The sequence below is a fragment of the Podarcis raffonei genome, chromosome 15 (genome assembly GCF_027172205.1).
Source record: "Podarcis raffonei isolate rPodRaf1 chromosome 15, rPodRaf1.pri, whole genome shotgun sequence".
In the NCBI taxonomy this organism is placed as follows: Eukaryota; Metazoa; Chordata; class Lepidosauria; order Squamata; family Lacertidae; genus Podarcis; species Podarcis raffonei.
Window position 1 is genome coordinate 3,682,959 of NC_070616.1, and position 24,238 is coordinate 3,707,196.

At 49.8% G+C, this 24,238-nt stretch overlaps 1 protein-coding gene across 1 annotated transcript in view; it reads left to right on the plus strand.

Annotated features, from left to right (window-relative positions):
* The first annotated feature begins 850 nt into the window (after positions 1-850).
* Positions 851-24,238, plus strand: part of VPS53 (VPS53 subunit of GARP complex) — a 46,202-nt gene continuing 22,814 nt past the window's right edge. The window contains exons 1-10 of the mRNA XM_053367853.1: positions 851-1,037; positions 3,517-3,597; positions 6,741-6,790; positions 9,814-9,880; positions 18,869-18,955; positions 20,761-20,876; positions 21,336-21,455; positions 22,026-22,104; positions 23,217-23,360; positions 23,598-23,740. Of these exons, the coding sequence (XP_053223828.1) occupies positions 954-1,037; positions 3,517-3,597; positions 6,741-6,790; positions 9,814-9,880; positions 18,869-18,955; positions 20,761-20,876; positions 21,336-21,455; positions 22,026-22,104; positions 23,217-23,360; positions 23,598-23,740 (971 nt within the window). The 5' untranslated portion in view covers positions 851-953. The remainder of the gene's footprint in view (positions 1,038-3,516; positions 3,598-6,740; positions 6,791-9,813; positions 9,881-18,868; positions 18,956-20,760; positions 20,877-21,335; positions 21,456-22,025; positions 22,105-23,216; positions 23,361-23,597; positions 23,741-24,238) is intronic.

The window sequence follows — 24,238 nt, forward strand, 5'->3', positions numbered from 1 at the left end:
CCTGTTCATAACTGATGCAAGAAGGTGAGAAGAATGTAAGGAAGATGGCCTGGATCAGGCCAGTGGCCCATGTAGCCCTGAATCCTGGTCTCACGGTGGCCAATCAGGTGCCATCAGTTGTTATTAATTGTACTTTATTATTAACAGCTATGATAACACCATTGTAAATATCAGTTATAAGAACTCTGTTGGCAACGACAATAAGATTAATAACAATAGATTATTTGAATACTTGGGAAGCCCATGATTCATAAGTACAAATGCGTGAGTCAAAAGAAATGATTCTTAATGGGGAAAGTTACAAAGCATGTGCTTAAATCAGCCTACCTTTGAAAACAAATGGACTTTAAAAAACCAAGCAAACCCTTTTTAAAAAAGTGTTCCCCCCAGCTTGAGCTGAAAGGCACTCTGCCAATGCTCAGAAACGCTGGTGGCTGTCATATATGCAAATGCCATATATGCATATGCATCAAAAAATATTAAGGGGCTCAGAAATACTTTTAAATAAGTATATGAAAGTATTCTCGCACCAACGGAAAAGGAATGCAAGCACTCTGTAATTTCGTATAGCGACCATTCACTTTTTTCTTGATAGTGTTTGACTTGTAAAAAGCTTAAATAAAATGTTTATTTATTTTTTAAATGAAAAGTACGCACACATTTCCCTCACCGCTCCAAGAATTTCGCAGAGTCTCAAGCACCCATTGAGAAAAAGAAAAACTCAGAGGAAACCCCGCCCCCAGGAGGGAGGGGGTCGGAGTGGGCGTGGCCGTACACGTCATCTGGACCCGCCCCTCCTTCCCCATTGGCTGCTCCCATTCCCCCTCCCTCCACGCGGTCCTCCAGCATCCCAGAATGCCGCCGTTCCCGGAAGTGGCGCGCTTTCCCTCAAGCGTTGAGAGAGAGGAAGAGAGGAGGCGGGTGGCTAGTCGAGCGTCGCGGGGCAGGCCAGGATGGAGGAGGACGAGCTGGACTTGGCCGACGAGCTGGAGGCCGCCCTGCAGCTGGCGCCGGAGGTGCAGCTGGCCATCGAGCAGGTGAGCGAGAGAAGGTGAGGGGAAGGGGGCGGGGCTGTGCATGCTAATGTGGGGTTTCGTGGTAGGCGGGGCTCCCGTAGTCCCGAAGCGATTGGGCGGAGTGTAAGGAGGCGGGGCTTTGTATGCTAATATGGGGCTCTGTGGTGGGAGGAGGCGCCTGTATCTCCAAAGCGATTGGCTGAAGTGTGAGTATGGGGCGGGGCTCTGTATTCTAATATGGGGGTTCTGTGTGGGGAGGGGCTGTAGGGAGTGGGGGGGGCTGCCTTAAATTGAGGGGGGTCTATTTGGGTGTCTTTGAGGAGAGGGACGTTGTGGGGGTGCTGCTTATTTTTTTGGGGGGGTCGTGATGTTTTTTCTTCTGTACTGAATTTCTTCTATACTTACCTTCGTTGTGAACGATCGTTTACATCTGTATTTTAAACCAATAAAGATTTACCCTGAAAAATAATAATTTGGGGAGGGGAGTAGGTGCTGGTTGAATGACAGGCTGCTAGATAGGAGACCCCCTGCCCACAGGGCAGCAGTTTATTATTTATTTGCTGCATTTATATCCCACCCTTTTTATATACTGAGCTAAAGGTGATGTACAATAGTATTGTTGTTTAGTTGTTTAGTCGTGCCCGACTCTTCGTGACCCCCTGGACCAGAGCACGCCAGGGACTCCTGTCTTCCACTGCCTCCCGCAGTTTGGTCAAACTCATGCTGGTAGCTTCAAGAACACTGTCCCACCATCTCGTCCTCTGTCGCCCCCTTCTCCTTGTGCCCTCCATCTTTCCCAACATCAGGGTCTTTTCCAGGGAGTCTTCTCTTCTCATGAGGTGGCCAAAATATTGGAGCCTCAGCTTCAGGATCTGTCCTTCCAGTGAGCACTCAGGGCTGATTTCCTTCAGAATGGAGAGGTTTGATCTTGCAGTCCATGGGACTCTCAAGAGTCTCCTCCAGCACCAGAATTCAAAAGCATCAATTCTTCGGCGATCAGCCTTCTTTATGGTCCAGCTCTCACTTCCATACATCACTACTGGGAAAACCATAGCTTTAACTATACAGACCTTTGTTGGCAAGGTGATGTCGCTGCTTTTTAATATACTGTCTGGGTTTGTCATTGTGTACATTAGTATTGTAATTATTTATTAAATTGTGACTCAGGGAGCAACTGGGTTGTGTGTACAGTGGTACCTCTGGATACGAACGGGCTCCGTTCCGGAGCCCCATTTGCATCCAGAAGCAAACGTAACTAGCAACAGCACGTCTGCACACGCGCACGTCGCTTTTCGCTGCTTCTGCGCATGCGCGTGACATCATTTTGAGTATCTGCGCATGCGCAAGCAGCGAAACCCGGAAGTAACGAGCTCCGTTACTTCCGGGTTGCCGCGGAGTGCAACTCGAACCCGCTCAACCCGAGGTATGACTGTACAGTGGTACCTCGGGTTACAGACGCTTTGTATGTGCGTTTAGAGTAGGGGACGGGAGAGAGTTTGTCATGGGCATAACACGCATGCAGCCACAGAATTCAGTTTGCAAATGCGCCCCCAAAGGTTGACTCCCCCCCCCATAGTTGATGCAACGTTTGTAGAGTGAAGGATTTAAATGTCAAGGGAGGTCAGTGTGACCTGGCTGCGTTTACTTGGTCAGATAAAGAGCAGGAATTGGAATGCGTTTAAGGACCATTCCCCATTAAAACAGACAGAACCTGCTTGCGGTCTTAGTCCGGTGGTAACAGTAGCATATAACTAAAGGGAAACAAGCAAGATGCACCAAACAACTCATACCATTCAAAACAGACGCGTAATGATTCAAGATTAGGAGGGACAGGTGGACACTGGGATTGGAAGTGGATAGTGGAAATGTGTTTGCATGATGCAGGAGTTGGGGAGTAGGTCAGGTGAGGCTGAGCTGTCTTGGAGAAGCTTTTGCTGGTGAAGCAGAACTTGGGGGGGAGGATGGAGGGAGAGGTAGGGGAGCCTGAAGCAGCCTCTGTGCAGGCAAGGGTGGGATTCTGACCCCTGTCTTCCAGCCTCTCTCCATAACCAAGGAAGGAAGGAATGTGATCCATATCCAACAAACCACGGCAGAGCCTCTCTGTTTTTGGCACAGCGTGTGTGTTGCTGTGTCCCCTTTCGTCTTTTATTTGAATTGCTATGGTTTGAGGTTTTTAATGTAAGTCACATTTATTTATTTAATTTATAATCCCACCTTTTTCTCCAAGGAGCTCAAGGTTCTCTCTCTCTCTCTCTCTCTCTCTCTCTCTCTCTCTCTCTCTCTCTCTCTCTCATTTAATCCCCACAAAAACCCAGTGAGGTGGGTTAGGCTGAGAGGCAGTATGACTTGCCCAGGGTCACCCAGTGAGCCCCATGGCCAAGCGGGAATTTGAACCCCAGTGTCTCCCAGGTCATGGTCCAACGCTCCACGCCGCACAGGCTCTTTTGTAAGAAAAACAACTAACACATACAATTAATAATAGTAACTTCTTGACCCCTAGGTGTTTCCGAGTCAAGATCCGTTGGACCGAGCTGACTTCAACGCTGTGGAGTACATCAACACGCTTTTCCCAACTGAGCAAGTGAGTGCATGGCGACACAATTGTGAAAAACAGTTTCTTCTTTTACCCCGTTTTTCTGCTGGTAGATTCATAAGAGTTTCACAAAACAATAGTAAAACGTTGGAGAGCTTCCCTTGCCTCCTGAGAGGCGTGATCAAGTTCTGGGGTCCATCGATGGTTTATCCATTGCCTTCTAAATATCTTTATCGAAGGAATTTCTGCAAAAGACAAATAAAAGCCAAATTTAAATAACAATTTGACACACGGCTGTGAGGCATTTGCGAGCTTTTTTGCGGAGAAGGTCTTGTTGCTCCGCCATGACCTCCCTGCCAATTTGGATACAATAAAGGAACTGGAGGCCCCTCGACTGTCCTCGGGTCCAGTATTGGACCACTTTGACCGGATATCCCCAGCCGATGTGGACAGACTCCTCTGAGCTGGAAAGCCCACCACCTGTCCTCTCGACGCGTGCCCATCTTGGCTGATTAGAGCGTGTCCAGACGAGGTGCGGGCCCTCCTGGGGGATATCATCAATTTGTCCCTTGGCACGGGGACATTCCCAGGGGAACTGAAGGAGGCAGTGGTGTGCCCGCTCTTAAAGAAAACATCATTAGATCCTTTAGATCTATCCAATTACCGCCCGGTTTCGAATCTTCCGTTCCTGGGTAAGGTGATTGAGAGAGCGGTTGCTGAACAGCTTGGTGGGTTTCTGGATGAAACATCGGCTCTGGATCCATTCCAGTCTGGCTTCCGCGCTGGTCATGGGACCGAGACGGCTCTGGTTGCCCTAACAGATGATCTTCGTAGACAGCTGGATCGAGGCGGGTCGGGGCTGCTGATTCTTCTAGATCTGTCAGCAGCTTTCGACATGGTCGATCACGAACTTCTGGACCACCGCCTTGCCGACGTGGGGATCCAGGGCACAGTCCTTCAATGGCTGCGCTCGTTTCTCTCTGGTCGGGGACAGAGGGTGGCGCTTGGGGGGGAATTGTCATCGCGCCACTCCTTGGTGTGTGGAGTACCTCAGGGTGCGATACTCTCCCCAATGCTTTTCAACATCTTTATGCGCCCCCTCGCCCAGCTTGTCCGGAGTTTTGGGCTGGGTTGCCATCAGTATGCCGATGACACCCAACTCTATCTGTTGATGGATGGCCATCCTGACTTGGCCCCAGACACACTGACCAGATGTCTGGAAGCTGTGGCTGGATGTTACGTGGGAGCCGGTTGAAGCTAAATCCTTCGAAGACAGAGGTCCTGTGGCTGGTACGGGACGATATGGGATTGGGGGGGCAACTCCCATCTCTTGCGGGGGCGCAGTTAGTGCCAGCACCGTCCGTTAAGAGTCTGGGTGTAATCTTCGACACCTCCCTTTCCATGGAGGCGCAGATTGCAGCTATAACAAAGGCGGCATTTTTCCATCTCTGCCAAGCTAAGCAGTTGGCTCCTTACCTCTCTCACCCTGACCTAGCCACTGTGATCCACGCGACGGTCACCTCCAGACTGGATTATTGTAACTCGCTCTATGTGGGGCTGCCCTTAAGACTGACCCAGAAACTCCAGCGGGTGCAGAATGCTGCAGCGAGACTCCTTACGGGGTCTTCGCTGCGAGATCACATTCATCCGGTGCTATATCAACTGCACTGGCTCCCGGTGGAGTACAGGATCAGGTTTAAGGTGCTGGTTTTAACCTTTAAAGCCCTATACGGCCTAGGACCCTCGTACCTACGGGACAGCCTCTCCTGGTATGCCCCACAGAGAAACTTACGGTCTTCAAATAAAAACATATTGAAGGTCCCAGGCCACAGAGAAGTTAGGCTGGCCTCAACTAGAGCCAGGGCTTTTTTGGCTGTGGCTCCGACCTGGTGGAACACTCTGTCACAAGAGACTAGGGCCATGCGGGACTTGACATCTTTCCGCAGGGCCTGCAAGACAGAGCTGTTCCGCCAGGCCTTTGGCCAGGGCACAGCCTGACTCCCTCCCTCGGCAATCTTCGCGGAGCTCTGGCCCAATGGTTGCCAGTGGCTTGAATTAATTAATTTTATAATGAATGATTTTAGAGTGTTGTTTATGCTGTACTTTTGTATTGTTTTATTGTTGTTAGTCGCCCTGAGCCTGGCTTCGGCTGGGGAGGGCGGGATATAAATAAAATTTATTATTTATTATTATTATTATTATTATAAAAGCTGCTGAAAACACAAAAGCAGCAAGTACAGTTAAGGCAAGACTAAAAGACTGCAGCTGCCATCATATCCAGCCAGCTTAGCCTGTGGCAAGGGATGATGGGAGTTGTAGTCCAACAGTATCTGGGAAGCCAAGGTTGAAGAACGATGGTCGAGGGAGAGAGCCTGCTTTTGGTCTCTGTGGCTTGTCTCATTTTGCTGTGTCTTGTTTGTCCACTAGAGGCCACCATTCTTCTATTAAGCAAGATCAGAACATAGGAGGCTGCCTTATAGTGAGTCTGGGCAGCTTCCACCATATATAAAACATAATAAAACATGAAACATTAAAAAAACCTCCCTGTCTTCTTCTAAAGCTTGTATAGTTGCTTATCTTCTTGACAGAGGATGTTTAATTCCGTACCCTCCAACATTTCTCTGATGAAAATAGGGACGTCCTAAGGTGGCACTGTGGATTAAACCACAGAGCCTAGGGCTTGCCAATCAGAAGGTCGGTGGTTCGAATCCCCACAACAGGGTGAGCTCCCGTTGCTCAGTCCCAGCTCTTGCCAACCTTGCAGTTTGAAAGCACGTCAAAGTGCAAGTAGAAAAATAGGTACCGCTCCGGCAGGAAGGTAAACGGCGTTTCCATGCGCTGCTCTGGTTCGCCAGAAGAGGCTCAGTCCTGCTGGCCACATGACCCGGAAGCTGTACGCCGGCTCCCTCGGACAATAAAGCGAGATGAGCGCCGCAACCCCAGAGTCGGCCACGACTGGACCTAATGGTCAGGGGTCCCTTTACCTTTAAGGAAAAGTAGGCCATTCCGGGATCAGATCAGATCCCGGCTTCTGTAAATCCGCGACTGTCCCTGGAAAATAGGAACATTTTGGAGGGTTTGCCAACAGGCACCATGCTCTTCTCGGCATGGAGGGCCAAATCCCCATTCTGTTGACACTGCATATACGGCTAAATAACTGACTCGCCCTTTCTCTCCTTTTTCTTTGACAGTCTTTGGCAAACATTGATGATGTGGTGAACAAGATCAAGCTGAAAATAAGGTAAGCAGGGCAATTAAAAATATTATTATCAATGGGGCTGCTGTGGGGCGGTAAAAGCTGCTGTTCCTTTAGCCTAGGGAAGGGGCTGACCGTCTTTGTCCCAACTTAACCCCCGCCAGCCTGCTGGAGGCTCTATGCCAGCGGTGGCAATAGCACCCTGGGTGCATGCAGACACATTGGAAATGGCACAGCTGAAAAACACAGAGAAGATAAAAGGCACACAGCCTCTTGCCTGAGGAAAGGGGAGTGGTTGCTTCCTTCTGACTCGTGGAGTGATTGCTGTGATGACAGGAGCTGGCTCCTCCGGAGTGGGGCGGCCTTGCTTCAATTCAGAAGCGTAGCTATTTTTGATTTAAACCACTTATTTATTCGAATAAGCTGTGTGTGGAAATCCGATATGAAAAACTGTGAAATGGTATAAAAGCTTGTGACTGTAAATTGTGGCCAACTCCTGAAATGTGGGAGTTGCAATGAATGTGGAACTGTCGTCTTGCATTGTGGTAACCCTTCCTGGAACCTTGTAGCAAAGAGGAGTGTGTAAGAAGTCGAATAAATATTATTAATAAGGAATACCAAGGTTCCAGTAAATCAGTAATTTAAAAACAGGGGGGGGGGTGTTCAAGAAACTTTACCCAGAGTAGACCTGTTGAAATCAATGCAACTAACTTAATGATAATGATAATAATGATAATAATGATAATAATGATAATAATAATAATAATAATAATTTTTATTTATACCCCGCCCTCCCCAGCCAAGGCCAGGCTCAGGCGGCTAACAAGCAATAATAAAAACAAGTTGAATGAATACAGCTTAAAAACAAGATTAAAATACAATAGTAAAATATTGAAACATTAAAATGCAGCCTCATTTTCAAGAACATAGGAAGACTGCCTTAGACTGAGTTAGACTAAGGTTACCAGATTTTTTTCAAAGAATCTGGGGACACTTTTTTTTTTGAAAAGAGGAAAAAAAAGATGTAAAAAGTTAAAAAAAAAAGAAGTACCCTATTTTTCGCCCTATAGGATGCACTTTCCCCCCTCCAAAAATGAAGGGGAAATGTGTGTGCGTCCTATGGGGCGAATGCAGGCTTTCGCTGAAGCCTGGAGAGCGAGAGGGGTCAGTGCGCACCGACCCCTCTCGCTCTCCAGGCTTCAGGAAGTTATCCGCAAGCCTTGGGAACTCCGCGGGAGTTCCCGTCAGGCTCCTAAGGCTTGCGGATAGCAGCCTGCATCCCGAAGCCTGGGGCGCGCTGCACAGCGCACCCCGGGCTTTGTGCAGATATCGGGCAGCCCCACAAGCTCGGGGGACAGCGGGGAGGCGGAGCGCCGCCATCCCGCTATTCCCCGACCTGGCGCGCTTCTCCCCACCGCCAGCCCCACAAGCTCGGGGGACAGATATCCGCAAGCCTGGGGAGACCGGCGCGACTTCCCGCTGGGCTCCCTAGGCTTGCAGATAACAGCCTGTTCTGGGGGCTGGGGTCGGGGGGAAGCTCGGGCATCCCCCACCCCAGCCCCATGCCTGGGGGGGGAACCAATTTTCCCCCTTTATTCCCCCCCCAAAAAAACTAGGTGCGTCCTATGGGCCGGTGCGTCCTATGGGGCGAAAAACACGGTAATACATTTTCTTCTGCGGGCAGTTGGCCAGGTGGCTGGGCGCTCTTGCTCTCAGCTCGATTTGGGTCGCGGGGGGGGGGGGTCAGCGGTTCCCCCAATTGACGTGCCGGGTGTCCCTGGTTCCCCCTTGGCAGTGGCAGCAGCACCCTGGAGCCAGCCTGATAGTGCAGTTGGCGCTGGCTGGCTTCAGGAGCTGCTCGCTGCTGCGGCGCCCGCCATTTTGCCTTGTCCCCATATGATGTATCTTGTGCCGTTGAACCAATCACACAACATTCATTCCCTACTAATAAATCTGCAACACTTAAAATATAAATCCGAGGACGGATTTTGTCCGGGGACAGATTTGTGAATCTGGTGACCGTCCCTGGGAAACGGGGACGTCTGGTAACCATAAGTTAGACCTTTGGTCCACACTGCTGGGCAGCAGTGCCTCTCCAGGGTTTCCAGGCAGGGAATATCTCTCCCAGCCCACCTGGATATACTGGTGATTGACCTGGGGACCTTCTGCCTTGCTTGCTGTCCGCATGTCTGCCTGGGTCTAGCAGTCTGCCCCTTCCCTGCTCCCTGCCTCCGGGAAGTTCTCACGCAGGTCGCGATTGCAGACAGACACCCAGAGGCAAATGCAATCTCCTCCTTTCTGAGATCACTGTTGGGAAAAGGAACAAAACTTAAGCAAGGTTTGCATCTTAGAGCTGGTGTGTTGTGGTGGCTGGGGTATCGGACTAGGACATTCCTGGGAGTTGTTGTTGTCGTTTAGTCATGTCCGACTCTTTGTGACCCCTTGGACCGCAGCACACCAGGCGCTCCTGTCTTCCACTGCCTCCTGCAGTTTAGTCTTGTCTTTGTCCATGGGCTTTTCTTGGCAGGGATACTGGAGTGGCTTGCCGGTTCCTGCTCCAGGTGGATCACGTTTGGTCAAAACTCTCCACTATGACCTGTCCATCTTGGGTGGCCCCTGCACGGCATAGCTCACAGCTTCTCTGAGTTATTCAAGCCCCTTCGCCACGGCAAGGCAGTGATCCATGAAGGGGATTCCCGGGAGACCAGGGTTCAAATCTCCACTCAGTCATGAAGCTCACTGGGTGATCTTGGGCTAGTCGTCATTTCCTGGCCTAACCTACCCCGCAGGGTTGCTTTTTGGATGTGATAAGGCAGCAGAAAACTCTGTGTGCCGCCTTGAGGTGGGATAGACGTGCAATAAATCAAATTATACAGTAGTGGGGTTTCTTTTAACTCTCCGTGGGACTGGTTTACAGTGCTGGAATATTTGTTTTTAGAATATTGAAACAGCACAGTTTTCCCTTCCCTAAAATGGTCTCTTGAACAAACTGTAAAAAAAGAAAAGAAATCTGATGCTGAACATCAACCTTCAGGCTGTCTCCCTTCTCTCTTTCTTCCCCTTTGCAGGCGTTTGGATGATAACATCCGGACCGTGGTGAGAGGTCAGACAAACGTCGGGCAGGATGGCCGCGAGGTATGAGTTTATTAAATTTCTCGCAGCTGAATCTATCCAGGGATCTTGCCGGAGAGATGCAAGGAATGGCATTTAGACAGCAGAAAAGTCTTCTTCGGGAGGTGATAGACTCTCCTTCCTTGGAGGTTTTTAAACAGAGGTTGGGTGGCCTTCTGTCATGTTGATCTAGTTGAGATTCCTGCTTTGCAGGGGTTGGACTAGATGACTCCCGGGTTCCCTTCCAACTCTACCGTTCTGTGATTCTCTAGGTTCCCCCAGCCCTGTACTGAGGACTAGAAACCTGCAAGGGTTGTTGGCCCCATGTTTCAAGATTATTATTATTATTATTATTATTATTATTATTATTATTATTTATACCCCGCCAGAGCCAGGCTCAGGGCAGCTAACACCAGTAAAATTACAATAAAAACATAATAGGGAAAAGAAAAGAAAAAAAAGTTTAAAATACAGGTTAAAATGCAATTTAAAATGCAGCCTCATTTTAAAAGTAGCCCATAGATCAAAACCGTAAGGGGAGGGAAAACATAAGGGTCAGACTGAGTCCAAACCAAAGGCCAGGCAGAACAGCTCTGTCTTGCAGGCCCTGCGGAAAGATGTCAAGTCCCGCAGGGCCCTAGTCTCTTGTGACAGAGCCTTCCACTAAGTCGGGGCCAGTACTGAAAAGGCCCTGGCCCTAGTTGAGACCAATCTAACCACCTTGCGACCTGGGACCTCCAAAGTGTTGTCATTTGTGGACCTTAAGGTCCTCCGCGGGGCATACCAGGAGAGGCAGTCCCGTAGGTACGTGGCTCCTAGGCCGCGTAGGGCTTTAAAGATCAAAACCAGCACCTTATACCTGACCCTGTACTCCACCGGGAGCCAGTGCGGTTGGGGTTCAAGGTGGTTTCCAGCTCTTGGCAAGCTGATCTGGGCTGGGTACCCACCTTAACTCTGTGAAGGTTTCCTTATTATAAAAAAATAGCATGTTGGGGTGTATGTGTGTGTGGTCGTCCCCCCCCCCCCGGAAATGAGCAAGTGTACCTGAATATGTGGTACCTTTAAGAATTGGGTCTGGATATAAGAGAGAGTGGGGCATTCAGGATCATCTATTTCCAGCTCTAAAAAAAATCCCTTTGTGGCTTCAATCCCCACGTTGGGCCAAAGATTCCTGCGTTGCAGAGGGTTGGACTGGATGACCCCTGGGATTCCTCCCAATTCCATGATTATATGATTCTTGCCCCTTGTCACTTCTGAGGAGATGGCTGCTGGTTCTTTCCTTTTTAATATTTGGCTGCACTGGAAATGTTTATTACATCTGACTCTGATTTATATATTTTAGCCAGCTGGTACCACTTGGTGTGTCTTAATTTATTTCAGAACGGAATTAAAATGCTTTAATGTGCGTACAGTGGTACCTCAGGTTACATGCGCTTCAGGTTACATACGCTTCAGGTTACAGACTCCGCTAACCCAGAAATAGTGCTTCAGGTTAAGAACTTTGCTTCAGGATGAGAACAGGAATCGTGCTCCGGCGGCATGGCAGCAGCAGGAGGCCCCATTAGCTAAAGTGGTTCTTCAGGTTAAGAACAGTTTCAGGTTAAGAACGGACCTCCGGAACAAATTAAGTACTTAACCTGAGGTACCACTGTATTCTGTAGCATTTCCACTTCTAACTGTGGAGGCAGCGCATAGCCATCATGCCCCATCTGGTGCCCATTCCTGCCTCATGTGGAGGAGAGTTCCACAGATTAACAATGCACTGCGTGATTAAGTCCTTTTCTTTTCTCCGTCCCGAATCTTCCAAAAGTGCAATTCAGGTTGAAATAGTAAAAGCAAGCGTGAGCGATGCGCGTGGCCGCAGAATCTCACTTCTTTGCGATTTTTCCCTGCCACAAAAGCTCCGTTGAACTGGCGGCTGTTTTTGGAACTACAAAGCCGGCAGGAATCTCAGGAATGTCCCGGCTCCAGCAGTTAATAGGTCAGAGCATAGGGAAAGCAGAGCAGGTCGTATTACACAGGAAAAGCCTCTTGAATGGCATTTTGGTCCTCAGTGGGTTCCCCCCTCCCTTCTTTTTCCTCCCACCCCAAAGAAGCCAGACGAAAAAGGAAAACCCTGGCGAAATAATTTCTCCTCCTGAGCTGTTCTTTCCCCAGGGAGGTGGAAGGAGAGAAGAGATTGTCTGTCTGTGATAATAGCCTAATTAATAATGGCTTGTAGGGCTGAAAGCTCCCCCCTCCCCAAATCATGTTCTGGCCTGCTTTCCTCCCCCTCCCACCCTTTCAAAATGAAGGGAACCTTTGTTCAACACTAAAAATGTACGGCGCTTCAGATTTTTTTTTTAAAAAAAAGGAAAAGAGGCTTATGTGTCCCCGACCACACTACTTCTCAGTCCACCCTCTTTTTCAGAATAATAGAATTGCAGAGTTGTTAGGGACCCTGCGGGTCATCTAGTCCAGCCCCCTGCAATGCAGGAATCTTTCACCCAATTTGGGGCTTGATCCCACAACCCGGAGATTAAGAGTCTGGTGCTTCACTGACTGAGCCATCCCAGCAGTTCATGCACTGTGATGCTGCTATAGGCTGCCCCGATGGCCACCCAATCGGATGGTTCGATTCCAGGGACTGGACACATTCGCAGAGGATAAGTGCTGCTCAGAGCTATTAGTGCTGCTGGCTAAGTTCTCTCCCGTCTGTCAGAGGCTGCCTGACTCCGAGTTCCAGTTGCTGAGAATCACAACTGGGAAGACAGCCAACTGTTGTGCCCAGGTCCTGCCAGTGAGTTTCCCAGAAGAAGCCCCTGGCTGGCCACTGTCAGAACAGGACGGCGGACAAGATGGACCACTGGCCTGATGCTGGAGCACTCCTCTGACATTTTTATAAAGGGCTACACGGACTGATAGAGCAGCACCAGCCTATCACAGCTGTCCATGGAGGCGCAGGTCAATTCTGTGTCCAGGGCAGCTGTCTCCCAGCTCCACCTGGTACGCAGGCTGAGACCCTCCCTGCCAGCAGACTGTCTCGCCAGAGTGGTGCATGCTCTAGCTATCTCCCACTTGGACTACTGCAATGCGCTCTACGTGGGGCTGCCTTTAAAGGTGACCTGGAAACTACAACTAATCCAGAATGCGGCAGCTAGACTGGTGACTGAGAGCGGCCGCCAAGACCACATAACACCGGCCCTGAAAGACGTACATTGGCTCCCAGTACGTTTCCGAGCACAATTCAAAGTGTTGGTGCTGACCCTGAAAGCCCTAAACGGCCCAGTAGACCTGAAGGAGCGTCTCCACCCCCACTGTTCAGCCCAGACACTGAGGTCCAGCTCCAAAGAGGGCCTTCTGGTGCGAGAAGTGAGGTTACAGGGAACCAGGCAGAGGGCCTTCTCACTGGTGGCGCCCGTCCTGTGGAACTCCCTCCCACCAGATGTCAAGGAAATAGACAACTATCTGACGTTTTGAACACATCTGAAGGCAGCCCTCTTCAGGGAAGTTTTTAATGCCGGATGTTTTAATGTATTTTTAATCTTTTGTTGGGAGCTGCCCAGAGTGGCTGGGGAAACCCAGCCAAATGGGTGGGGTATAAATAATAAAGTATTATTATTATATTATCGCTGGCTCCTCACCACAGTGGCTATGCCCTCCCTCCACTGTGGGAGGCAACGTCCCTCTGCATAGCAGCTACTGAAAGCGGAAAGAGGGGAGAGGCACTCTTGCACCCAGGTCCCGTTTGCGGGCTTCCCAGGGTGAATCTGGCTGGCCACTTCAAGAACAAGATGCTGGACCAGACGTGCACGATCCAGCTGCAGAGCTCCATATAACTTTTAGAAGACACCTGAAGGCAGTCCTGTATAGGGCCTGCTTCTTGGGAGAAGAGCAATGACAAACCTAGACAGCATCTTGAGAAGTAGAGACGTCACCTTGCCAACAAAGGTCCGTATAGTTAAAGCTATGGTTTTCCCAGTAGTGATGTATGGAAGTGAGAGCTGGACCATAAAGAAGGCTGATCGCCGAAGAATGGATGCTTTTGAATTCTGGTGCTGGAGGAGACTCTTGAGAGTCCCATGGACTGCAAGAAGATCCAACCAATCTATTCTGAAGGAAATCAGCCCTGAGTGCTCACTGGAAGGACAGATCCTGAAGCTGAGGCTCCAAGACTTTGGCCACCTCATGAGAAGAGAAGACTCCCTGGAAAAGACCCTGATGTTGGGAAAGATGGAGGGCACAAGGAGAAGGGGATGACAGAGGACGAGATGGTGGGACAGTGTTCTTGAAGAGACCAGCAGGAGTTTGACCAAACTGCGGGAGGCAGTGGAAGGCAGGAGTGCCTGGCATGCTCTGGTCCAGGGAGTCACGAAGAGTCGGACATGATTAAATGACTAAACAACAACAACAAAGTTTTTTTGTATATGCTGGAAGTCACCCTGAGTGGTTGGGGCAACCCAGTCAGATGGGCAGGAAATGAATGAATGAATATTATTTTATTGTTCTCTCCCCCACCCACCACAAAGACCCTGGAGAGACCTTGCCAGTCAAAGGAGACAATGCTGGGCTCTAGCTGAGCTGACGCATTTTAAAGATTCCTGCATTGCAAGGGGTGGGGCTAGATGACCCACAGGATCCCTACCAACTCTGCAATTCTGTTATTCTAAAAAAGAGGGTGGATTGACAACTCTTGCAATTGTGTGATTCTATGTGCCGTGTGGAGAAGCCCTTCCTTTTGTCTGTCCTGAATTATCCAGCTTCGTTGAATGGGCTAGAATTGTAAGGGATGGAGATAAACGTCTCTCCATCGCTTTCTGCATCTTCTTGTCGTGCCCGCCATACTTGCCTCTGCGAACCACACAAGGAGGATTCAAGGGAGGGTCTTTCCATCACTTTTTGAAAAAAATGGACACCCCAAGGACAGATCTCAGGATCTTTTCTTTCCACGCAGAGCAGATGCTGCGATTGCTGAGCTACAATCCCTCTTCCGAAATTTGGGATGTGCAACCGGTTATCGTGTACAAGCAGACAGGAAGATAGATATAGATAAATATATATATTTAGATATAGATATGCTTAAGAGATATTAGCTTCTCAGGGATGAATTGCAACGTTGTGCAGAAAGGTTATGTCACGTTGTGCCTAAATACAGGTAATTTTGAAATATTCTCCCCTTTCACCAATTTTATGAGATGGTGTTTTAGAACCCTTCCTCTTTTAATGCATTGTTCCTTGCTTATTGAAAGCATTTCCCATCCTGATCTTCAGCCTAAAAAAGGCTCCCGGAGCAGCTTGCAGATGTCAACAATGAGACGAGACCAGCTTTTTTTTTATGGCATAAAAGGAAAAGGCATTGGGAGGGAGGAGGAAAAATGTAAAATCAGGTGCTAGACCTCAGTTACAGAGTTCTCATGACAACCAGCTGGAAAGGAAGCAGCTGAACGAGAGCAGGAGGATTTTGCTCCTGTTCTCCCAGTTGAGCCAATTTAGCAGCCCTGCTTCCCATTTTTTTCCTGGTGAAACGGCTGCGTGATGGTTGAGGACGGGGCTGGATTCGCAGTGAAGCCAGTGACATAACCCTGCTTCCCTTCTCTCCTTTGCTGCAGCTGCTCACTTTACAATTAAAACAAAAAGACAGCGAACAGCAACCTTTAGCATAGAAAACTTTGCATTAACTTTGGGCAGAAGGTGGAGTTGGGCTAGCAGGAGCTGCAGGTTGTGTCTGGAATACTTGTGGATTTTTATTTTTAATTTTAAAATTGCAAGGCTTCAGGAGCTGCCCTGCACACCAATCTGTAACATTTCTCAAGTTTTGAGCGCGTTCTTTTTAAAAATACGCTGCCCCAGATTTCATTTTTCTCTTAAGTTTGTTGGAAATGCTTAAAATAGCCTCGCTTCTTCTGGCTTTCTGGTGGGTGTGCTTCGCTTTTGAAATGGGGCTTTTGTTTTGTCTTGCCCAAAATCTGCAGATGGATTTCTTTTTTTCTTTTAAAAAAAAGCTGCATCACTTAATGAGTCCTTTATGGGGAGGAAACAGCGGGAGTGCATTCCTGGCCAGGGCGTAACACACTCCCCGCCCCCCCCCCCCAGCAGTTCCAGACGGCGGCTATTTCTGACTCCTGGGCAGGGGCCCGGGAAAGCAGATCCCACTACTGCTACTGCGGTCGTCTCTCCTTCCAGCGTGAGATGGCATTGCAGATGTTCCCCCCCTCCTTTCTCTCTCTCTCTCCCCCACCCCTTTTAGGATTTTTCTTCAGTTCTGCCCAGGAACACATGTTGACACAGTTTTGGTTGCCTCACTTAAAAAGGGATACAGTGGTACCTCAGGTTAAGAACTTAATTCGTTCTGGAGGTCCGTTCTTAACGTGAAACTGTTCTTAACTTGAGGTACCACCTTAGCTAATGGGGCCTCCCTCTGCCGCCGCGCGATTTCTGTTCTCATCCTGAAGCAAAGTTCTTAACCTGAGGTACTATTTCTGGGTTAGTGGAGTCTGTAACCTGAAGCGTATTTAACCCGAGGTACCACTGTATTGTGGGACGCGGGTGGCGCTGTGGGTAAAAGCCTCAGCGCCTAGGGCTTGCCGATCGAAAGGTCGGCGGTTCGAATCCCCGCGGCGGGGTGCACTCCTGCTGCTCGGTCCCAGCGCCTGCCAACCTAGCAGTTTGAAAGCACCCCCGGGTGCAAGTAGATAAATAGGGACCGCTTTCTAGCGGGAAGGTAAACGGCGTTTCCGTGTGCGGCTCTGGCTCGCCAGAGCAGCGATGTCACGCTGGCCACGTGACCCGGAAGTGTCTGCGGACAGCGCTGGCCCCCGGCCTCTTGAGTGAGATGGGCGCACAACCCTAGAGTCTGTCAAGACTGGCCCGTACGGGCAGGGGTACCTTTACCTTTACCTTACCACTGTATTGTAGAGCATGGGTAGGCAAATTAAGGCCCGGGGGCCGAATCTGGCCCAATCGCCTTCTCAATCCAGCCCACGGACGGCCGGGGAATCAGCATGTTTTTACATGAGTAGAATGTGTCCTTTGATTTTAAAATGCATCTCTGGGTTATTTGTGGAGCCTGCCTGGTGTTTTTACATGAGTAGAACGTGTGCTTTTATTTAAAATGCATCTCTGGGTTATTTGTGGGGCAAAGGAATTTGTTCATTTCCCCCCCCCAAAAAATATAGTCCGGCCCCCCACAAGGTCTGAGGGACAGTGGACCAGCCCCCTGCTGAAAAAGTTTGCAGACCCCTGGTGTGCAGTCCGAAAAAGGGTTCAGCAAAGGGAGACTGGAATGGACATGGGGGGGTGAGGAAAGGTTGCAGCTTTCAGTTTGGGGCTTTTCAGTTTGCAGAACAGGCGAGTAAGAGGCGACCTGAGAACCGTAGGAGTGTAGAACTGGAGGGCACATCAAGCACATCCCCCTCCAACGCGGGAATCTTTTGCCCGATGTGGGGCTTGAAACTACAGCCGTGAGATTAAGGAATCTCATGGTCTACCGACTGAGAACCAGAGAGGTTTGTGAACCTCTGCATGGGGGATGGAGAAAGTGGTTAGAGAGGTGTTTTTCCTCCCTTCTAACCCTAAAGCTCACTGACAGCCAGTAGAGCTGAATTTTGGAAGATTCAGGATAGATGGGAGAAAGGATTTATTCACACAGCACATAGTTAAACGACAGAACTTGCTCACACAGGAGGCAAAATGACAGCCGCCAACCTAGATGGCTTTGCAGGAGGATTAGACGAATTAATGGAGGGTAAGATTATCAGTAAGGGACGCGAGTGGCCCTAGGACTTGCCGATGAGAAGGTCGGTGGTTCAAATCCCCGCGACGGGGTGAGCTCCCGTTGCTCGGTCCCTGCTCCTGCCAACCTAGCAGTTCAAAAGCACATCAAAGTGCAAGTAGATAAATAGGTACCTCTCCAGCGGGAAGGTAAATGGCATTTCCGTGTGCTGCTCTGGTTCACCAGAAGCGGCTCAGTCATGCTGGCCACATGACCCGGAAGCTGTACGCCGGCTTCCTCGGACAATAAAGCGAGATGAGCGCCACAACCCCAGAGTTGGCCACGACTGGACCTAATGGTCAGGGGTCCCTTTACCTTTACCTTTAAGCTTATCAGTGGCTACAAGCCACAATGCCTGTGTTCTCCCTCCACTGAGGCAGTAAACCTCTGAATGCTGCTCCTTATTATTATTATTATTTATTAGATTAGTACCCCACTGTGGCTTACATAGTTCTCCGCCTCCCTGTTTTACCCTTCACAACAACCTTGTGAGGCAGGCCAGGCAGAGAGGAAGGAACTGGCCAAGGCTGCCCAGTGCGATTCATGGCTGGATGGGGATTCGGACCCTGATCTCCAGTTGCTCCCAGGCCCTGATTGTGGGCCTCTGAGAGGAGTCATCTGGTTGGCCACTGTGAGAACCACCACCTAGGCTGGATGGGCCATTGACCCAGAAAGTTCTTCTGAAATGGAAACTCCTCTTAGTTCAAATCCCCTGCCCCCCCCCCCCCGTTTTTGCAGAAAACCCAAAAGAAAGTTTGTTATTGGGTGTTATAGAACTGTCGAAAGTGGGATAAATAGAATTGTGGCATCGCCAGGGACATCAACTTCTGTGTTATCTGCATATTATCTATTGCTGTCTATTTTTATTTTCTATTAAATTATATTATTGCTAACAGTTTTGTTATCATTACTTAAGGATTGTAATAATAAACGAAAGAGCTTTAGAGTTCTAGGAACTTTTATTCTAGTCCAAACTTTCATGTGTCCTCTTTTCTCAAGATGCCCTCAGCTGGCAGTTCACACCCTATTTGCCCTCTCTCACCCTTTTCGTTATTTCTGCAAGGGCTCAACACACCCACCCTTCTGGGATTTTCCCTGCCCACCAAGAGGACTAGGAGCTTGTTTCTTGTGTAGAGTCCAAGAAGCAGTACCTTTCCGACCAGAAAAAAAGCTCTTGCCGCTTGGTTCAAAAGAACTCGATCTCTGCCTAATTCCTCCTGAATTTGGAAACCAAACTTTAGTCTCTCTCTTCCTCCCTCCAGGCGCTGGAAGAAGCCCAGAAGGCTATTCAGCAGCTCTTCGGCAAGATTAAGGACATCAAGGACAAAGCTGAGAAATCTGAGCAGATGGTGAGTGACGAATAATATCTTGTTGCCTGTTATTAATGGTGCCCTCAGCAATCTCCCCTCCCCCCTTTTCCTTTTCCTGCTCCATTAGCACAACGTCTTACAGGAACCTTAAACTGAGTCAGATCGCTGGTCCATCTGGCGCAGTATTGTCTGCTCTGACTGGCAGCACCACTCCTGGATTTCAGGCAGGAGTCTCTCGAGACTCTACCTGTAGATTGAACATGCTTGCAAGGCAGACACTCTGCTGTGTCTGTGGCCCTTCCACAAACTGTGTGCAGCCCGGTCCCTGAAGCAACTTTACCTGGCCCTTGGTAGTTTGAAAACAAGGAGAATATTTTTCAGAGCTTCTAAGGCAATGAAGAGATGACTCTTGGGTGTGTGCAGTACGCTGCCAACCCGTCTCTGGGTACAGGTTTTCCTTGCCGCCCTCCCTTCCAAAGCAATGACCTTGCACAGAGCTTAGCATCCTTTGGCCCCATGGACAAAAGCCATTTGACAGCGGAGCCACGTCGCTAGAGGGACCCTGGACTCTTTTGCGGTGTCTACAGGCACAGCCGGGCCTCAGGCTCTCCTCTGGGGACGATGGGGCTCTGAAGTTGCTCCAGCCTGGAGCCGAGCCCTACCATCAGGCGTGGGGAACCTTTGGCCCTCCAAACGTTGCTGAACCACCCATCTCCCCTGGCCATTGGCCCTTCTTATTGGGGCTGATGGGAGTTGCAGTTCAGCAAGAACTGGCACTGGGTGTCTGTTTCCAAGCGATGCGTCTCAGAGGGCACCTTTTTCAAGTGTTCTCCTAGAGGTTGGGAAACAGCGGCCCGCCTGGGTCTTCCTGGGCTGCAGCTCGGTTCATCCCTGACCAAGGGCTTCTGGGAGTTGGAGTCCAGCAACATCCGGAGGACCACCAGTTCCGTATCCCTGCCTCAAAATTAGTGACCAGAGCTGTTCGTTCGCGAGCGGAAAGGGTTGTGGGTGGGGGACACGTTGGGGTGGATTTTGTGGCTTCTACAGACGTGGGGTGGGGAGAGGGAGGTGTCTGGGCAGGTCAGCAAAAACTCCCATGGCATTGGTGAATTTAACTCTTTATTCAAAGAAACAAGACTGTGAGGCCTAGTGAGCACAGCAGCGCTTCCAAGCAGATCTTGCCCCAATGAGGCATTTGTGGGGACTGGAGCTCTCTAAGTCTCTCTCTGTGTGTACACAGTTTCTTGAATTCTTCTGTTTATCCTGGGAGCATATTCACCCAGTGCTTTTCCAGCTGCACTGGCTCCCGGTGGAGTACAGGGTCAGATTTAAGGTGCTGCTTTTGACCTTTAAAGCCCTTCACGGCCTAGGACCCTCGTACCTACGGGACCGCTTCTCCCGGTAAGCCCCACGGAGAGCCTCAAGGTCCATAAATAGCAACACCCTAGAGGTCCCGGGCCCTAAGGAAGTCAGATTAGCTTCAACCAGAGCCAGGGCCTTTTCAACACTGGCTCCAGCCTGGTGGAACGCTCTGCCTCATGAGACCAGGGCCCTGTGGGATCTGATTTCTTTCCACTGGGCCTGTAAGACAGAGTTGTTCCACCTGGCCTTTGGCTTAGAAACAATTTGATTCCCTCCCCCTCTTTCTTTTCTCTTTTCCTTTCTTCTCCTGCAATGAGGTTTCAGTGTTTTAATGTTGTATTTTAATTTTGTTTTTAAGTTGTATTCATTCAATTTGTTTTTATTATTGCTTGTTAGCCACCCTGAGCCCGGCCTTGGCTGTGGAAGGTGGGGTATAAATAAAAATTATTATTATTATTATTATTATTATTCACCTGCGACAGGTGAAGGAAATCACCCGCGATATCAAGCAGCTGGACCACGCCAAGCGCCACCTGACCACCTCCATCACGACCCTGAACCACCTCCACATGCTAGCTGGCGGAGTCGACTCCCTGGAGTAAGCAGTGCGCCCTGGGGGGGGGGTGCCATGATAATGTGGGCGCGCAGAGGAGGCTGGGGGAGGGGGAAACTGCGGCATGGAATTGGGTACGGGATTAGCTTTTGTGCAAACCCAACTATTTTTTAAAAAAGAGTAAGCTTCTAGTCCTTAGGGGTTGCAAGTCAGAGGAAGCTTACAGTGGGCTGCATTGAAGGCAAGCAAAACTCAGCGGTGGGCGGGGCCAGGGGCAACAGTGGGCGGAGCAATAAGGATCGATTTCGCCTGGAGACAGGGAGGACCTCGGGGCCCCCAGGCAGAGGCCTTGGGGGCCAGATTTGGTTGCAGGACCCCACCCTGAGTAAGCTCCTTGGTCTGACTGGGTATAAGGCAGCTTCCAGGGTTTGATTTAATCCCCGACTTCTCTCTTCTAATTAAACCCCCCCTTTCTCCTCTCTCCCCCCCCACTCCCATCTCTAGGGCAATGACGAGGAGGCGGCAGTACGGGGAAGTGGCCAACCTCCTGCAAGGGGTCGTGAACGTGCTGGAGCATTTCAACAAGTACATGGGGATCCCGCAGATTCGGCAGCTTTCTGAGAGGTGAGATGAAGGCGGTGATCTCCCGAGAGCTGGAAGAGGGGAGCCCAGGAACATAGCAGCCGTTCAGAGTCTCCCTGTGTTAACAGAGGAGCGAATGTTAACTGAGTTCCTGCTCAGAAATTCAGCTGCACCTCTTTGGTCTGCAGAGACAGGGAGGGCATTCCTGCCTTGTTTTTCACTTTTAATAAAGCGACTGCTCTCCGTCCATGGAAGATGTTAACATAAATTTATCCTGACATGCTTTCATGGGATTTGTGTTTTTAATAAAGTCAGGAAACCATACAAAGTGACCCTGTTAGCAGACAGGACTGTCAAAACAGTCCCTTACACTCCGGGGTTCCTTCAACTCAGTTCTTAAATCTTCGTTTTCTCCCTTTAAGGAATATTCTGGTTAAAGGGCTGTCACTCTTGCTTCTTGAGTTGTTTCCGGTACACTAGAAGCCACCGCCTCGTTTGGCTTGGCAGGCGTTTAATTCTCCAACTAGTTTTGCTAGGAACAAAAACTTCCTGCAGAAGCCTGCGTTTGGCGACCTGAGCCCTAACCCAATTTCCTCGTTGGTTCCTGGGCAGGGTGAAGGCTGCCCAGAACGAGCTGGGGCAACAGATCCTGGCAGATTTCGAGGAAGCGTTTCCCTCTCAAGGCACAAAGGTAATGAAATAAAAATAAATCCCGGTCTCTCCCTTGTTTGCAGAAGTGCAAATGAGCTTCCCCTATTTCTCAACAACAAAATAATAGTGTTTGTAGCCCAGTTTTCATGCAGCTGGCATGAGAATCATTTGTAGGGGAGAAATGGAAGCGGGGAGGGGAGGTGCTTCACCCTTCACCTTGCAACACTTCCCCATGGCTGCTTTTTCTGTTTGACCAGCCAATGTCCCAGATTGAAAGAGAAAAGGAGCTGGGGCTGGAGAAGAGGGAAGCATCTCATACTCTCTGCTGTGTCTCCCCTATCGGTGGTTATTCTCTCTGCTCCCTCTTCTTTTTCACTTCTATAACTGCCCATCGCTGCCTCATCTGCATCATCCCAGATGTTTTATATTCACTATGACTCATTGCCATACTCTGGGGTGTCCTGAATACCACCATTTGGTAGCCGAGCCCAAAACCCCAAGTCTCATTTGGACGCATTTTGGCTTGCCTGCTGCTGAAAGGGACCACGAGGGGATTGATAATATCATCATTAAGTACTAGCAGTTGCCAGGACTTGTCCTGTTCACCTCTGCGTAGTTCCGTCCTTTTCACAGATACAGTCATACCTTGTGTTGCGTTAGGTTCATGTTGTGTCTTTTCGCTGTGCGTGCACAGAAGCGTTCTGCGCACTTTGCACATGCGCAGAAGTGCTCTATCGTGCTCCGCGCTTGTACAGAAGTGCTGCTCTAGTTGCGGAGTTTTCGGGGTGCAAACAGCACCCCGGAATGGATCGTGTCCGCAACTAGAGGTACCACTGTATTATGATATATCGATATATCGCGATGTTTAGCTGGTGATATATCACAGTGTTGAAAACCAGATATCTCCCAGCTCTACTTGCCTTTAATATATCCCCAAAGTATGGTCACTGGCGCCACTGGAAGCGAAAACCCTATGAACTCCAGGCACCCCCAGTGGATATGTGTCATACGATGAACTTGTAAAACAAATGATGCTGCTATACAAGATGCCTTCTCGTCTTGCTTCCCCTCCCCAAGGGGGAAAAAAATCTGGGTGCAAAGGGATAAAATGTTCTGAATTCTTTGCCTTTCTCCTCCCCACCTCCCTGACAGAGGGCTGGAGGTCCCAGCAATGTCCTGCGGGATGCCTGCCTGGTCGCAAACGTCTTGGACCCCAGAATCAAGCAGGAGATCATCAAGAAATTCATCAAGCAGCACCTCTCAGAGTACCTTGTGCTCTTCCAGGAAAACCAAGATGTAAGCCAGGATGTTCCCCTCTTAGCTTTTCGTGGGCTGTTCAGATATCCTCCACATTTTTTTTTTTGGCCTTGGGAAATGTATGCCAGGAACTTCCTTTGTGCTTGTAAGCTTCTTAGAAGGCACTCTGGCAACTGAGCAGCATAGAAACCAACCAACATCAATCAATCAATCAATCAGTTAACAACCTCTGTCTACAGCTGTTCTCATAGTGCCTCCCTCCCTCTCGCCCTCCAGGTCGCCTGGCTGGATAAAATCGACCGGCGTTACGCTTGGATCAAACGCCAGCTGGTGGATTACGAGGAGAAGTACGTCCGCATGTTCCCTGCGGAATGGTGCATGACCGAGAGGATTGCGGTCGACTTCTGCCACATTACCAGGTAGCGGGGCCCAGGGCGCTCTGCTTTATTTCTTCGCGGAAGGATTTTATATGCCACCGCCTGGTGTATAAGGTCAGGGTGGTGGATAGCAGCATAAGAACCCACAGTTAAAAGCAGCGCAGAGTAATCATTAAAATGGCCGGCTGCTTGAGAAAATGTATGGTGTGTTAGGGGAGGGGTAGCACCTCTGGTGGGGGACACATCCTGCTCCTTCTGGGGTCATTGGACACCCTTTGGTCCCCAGCCTGCACTCAGCTCCTACCTGTGGCTGCTAGAAGTGACAGCGGGCACACCGGGGGAAATGTTTTCGACTGGCTGGCTCAGCCAGGTGAGGGGAGCTGATGGATCTCAAAGCCTCAGTGAGTTAGGGACTTCCCCTGCCTGCGAAGACAGGCTCTTACAGACTGAGTGGATGAGACCAATAGTGGGGCTGATGGCCAAGAAGGCGGGTTCTGCATGTGTTGTGGAGGGAAGTGTGGGGGCAGGTGGGGCTCATCC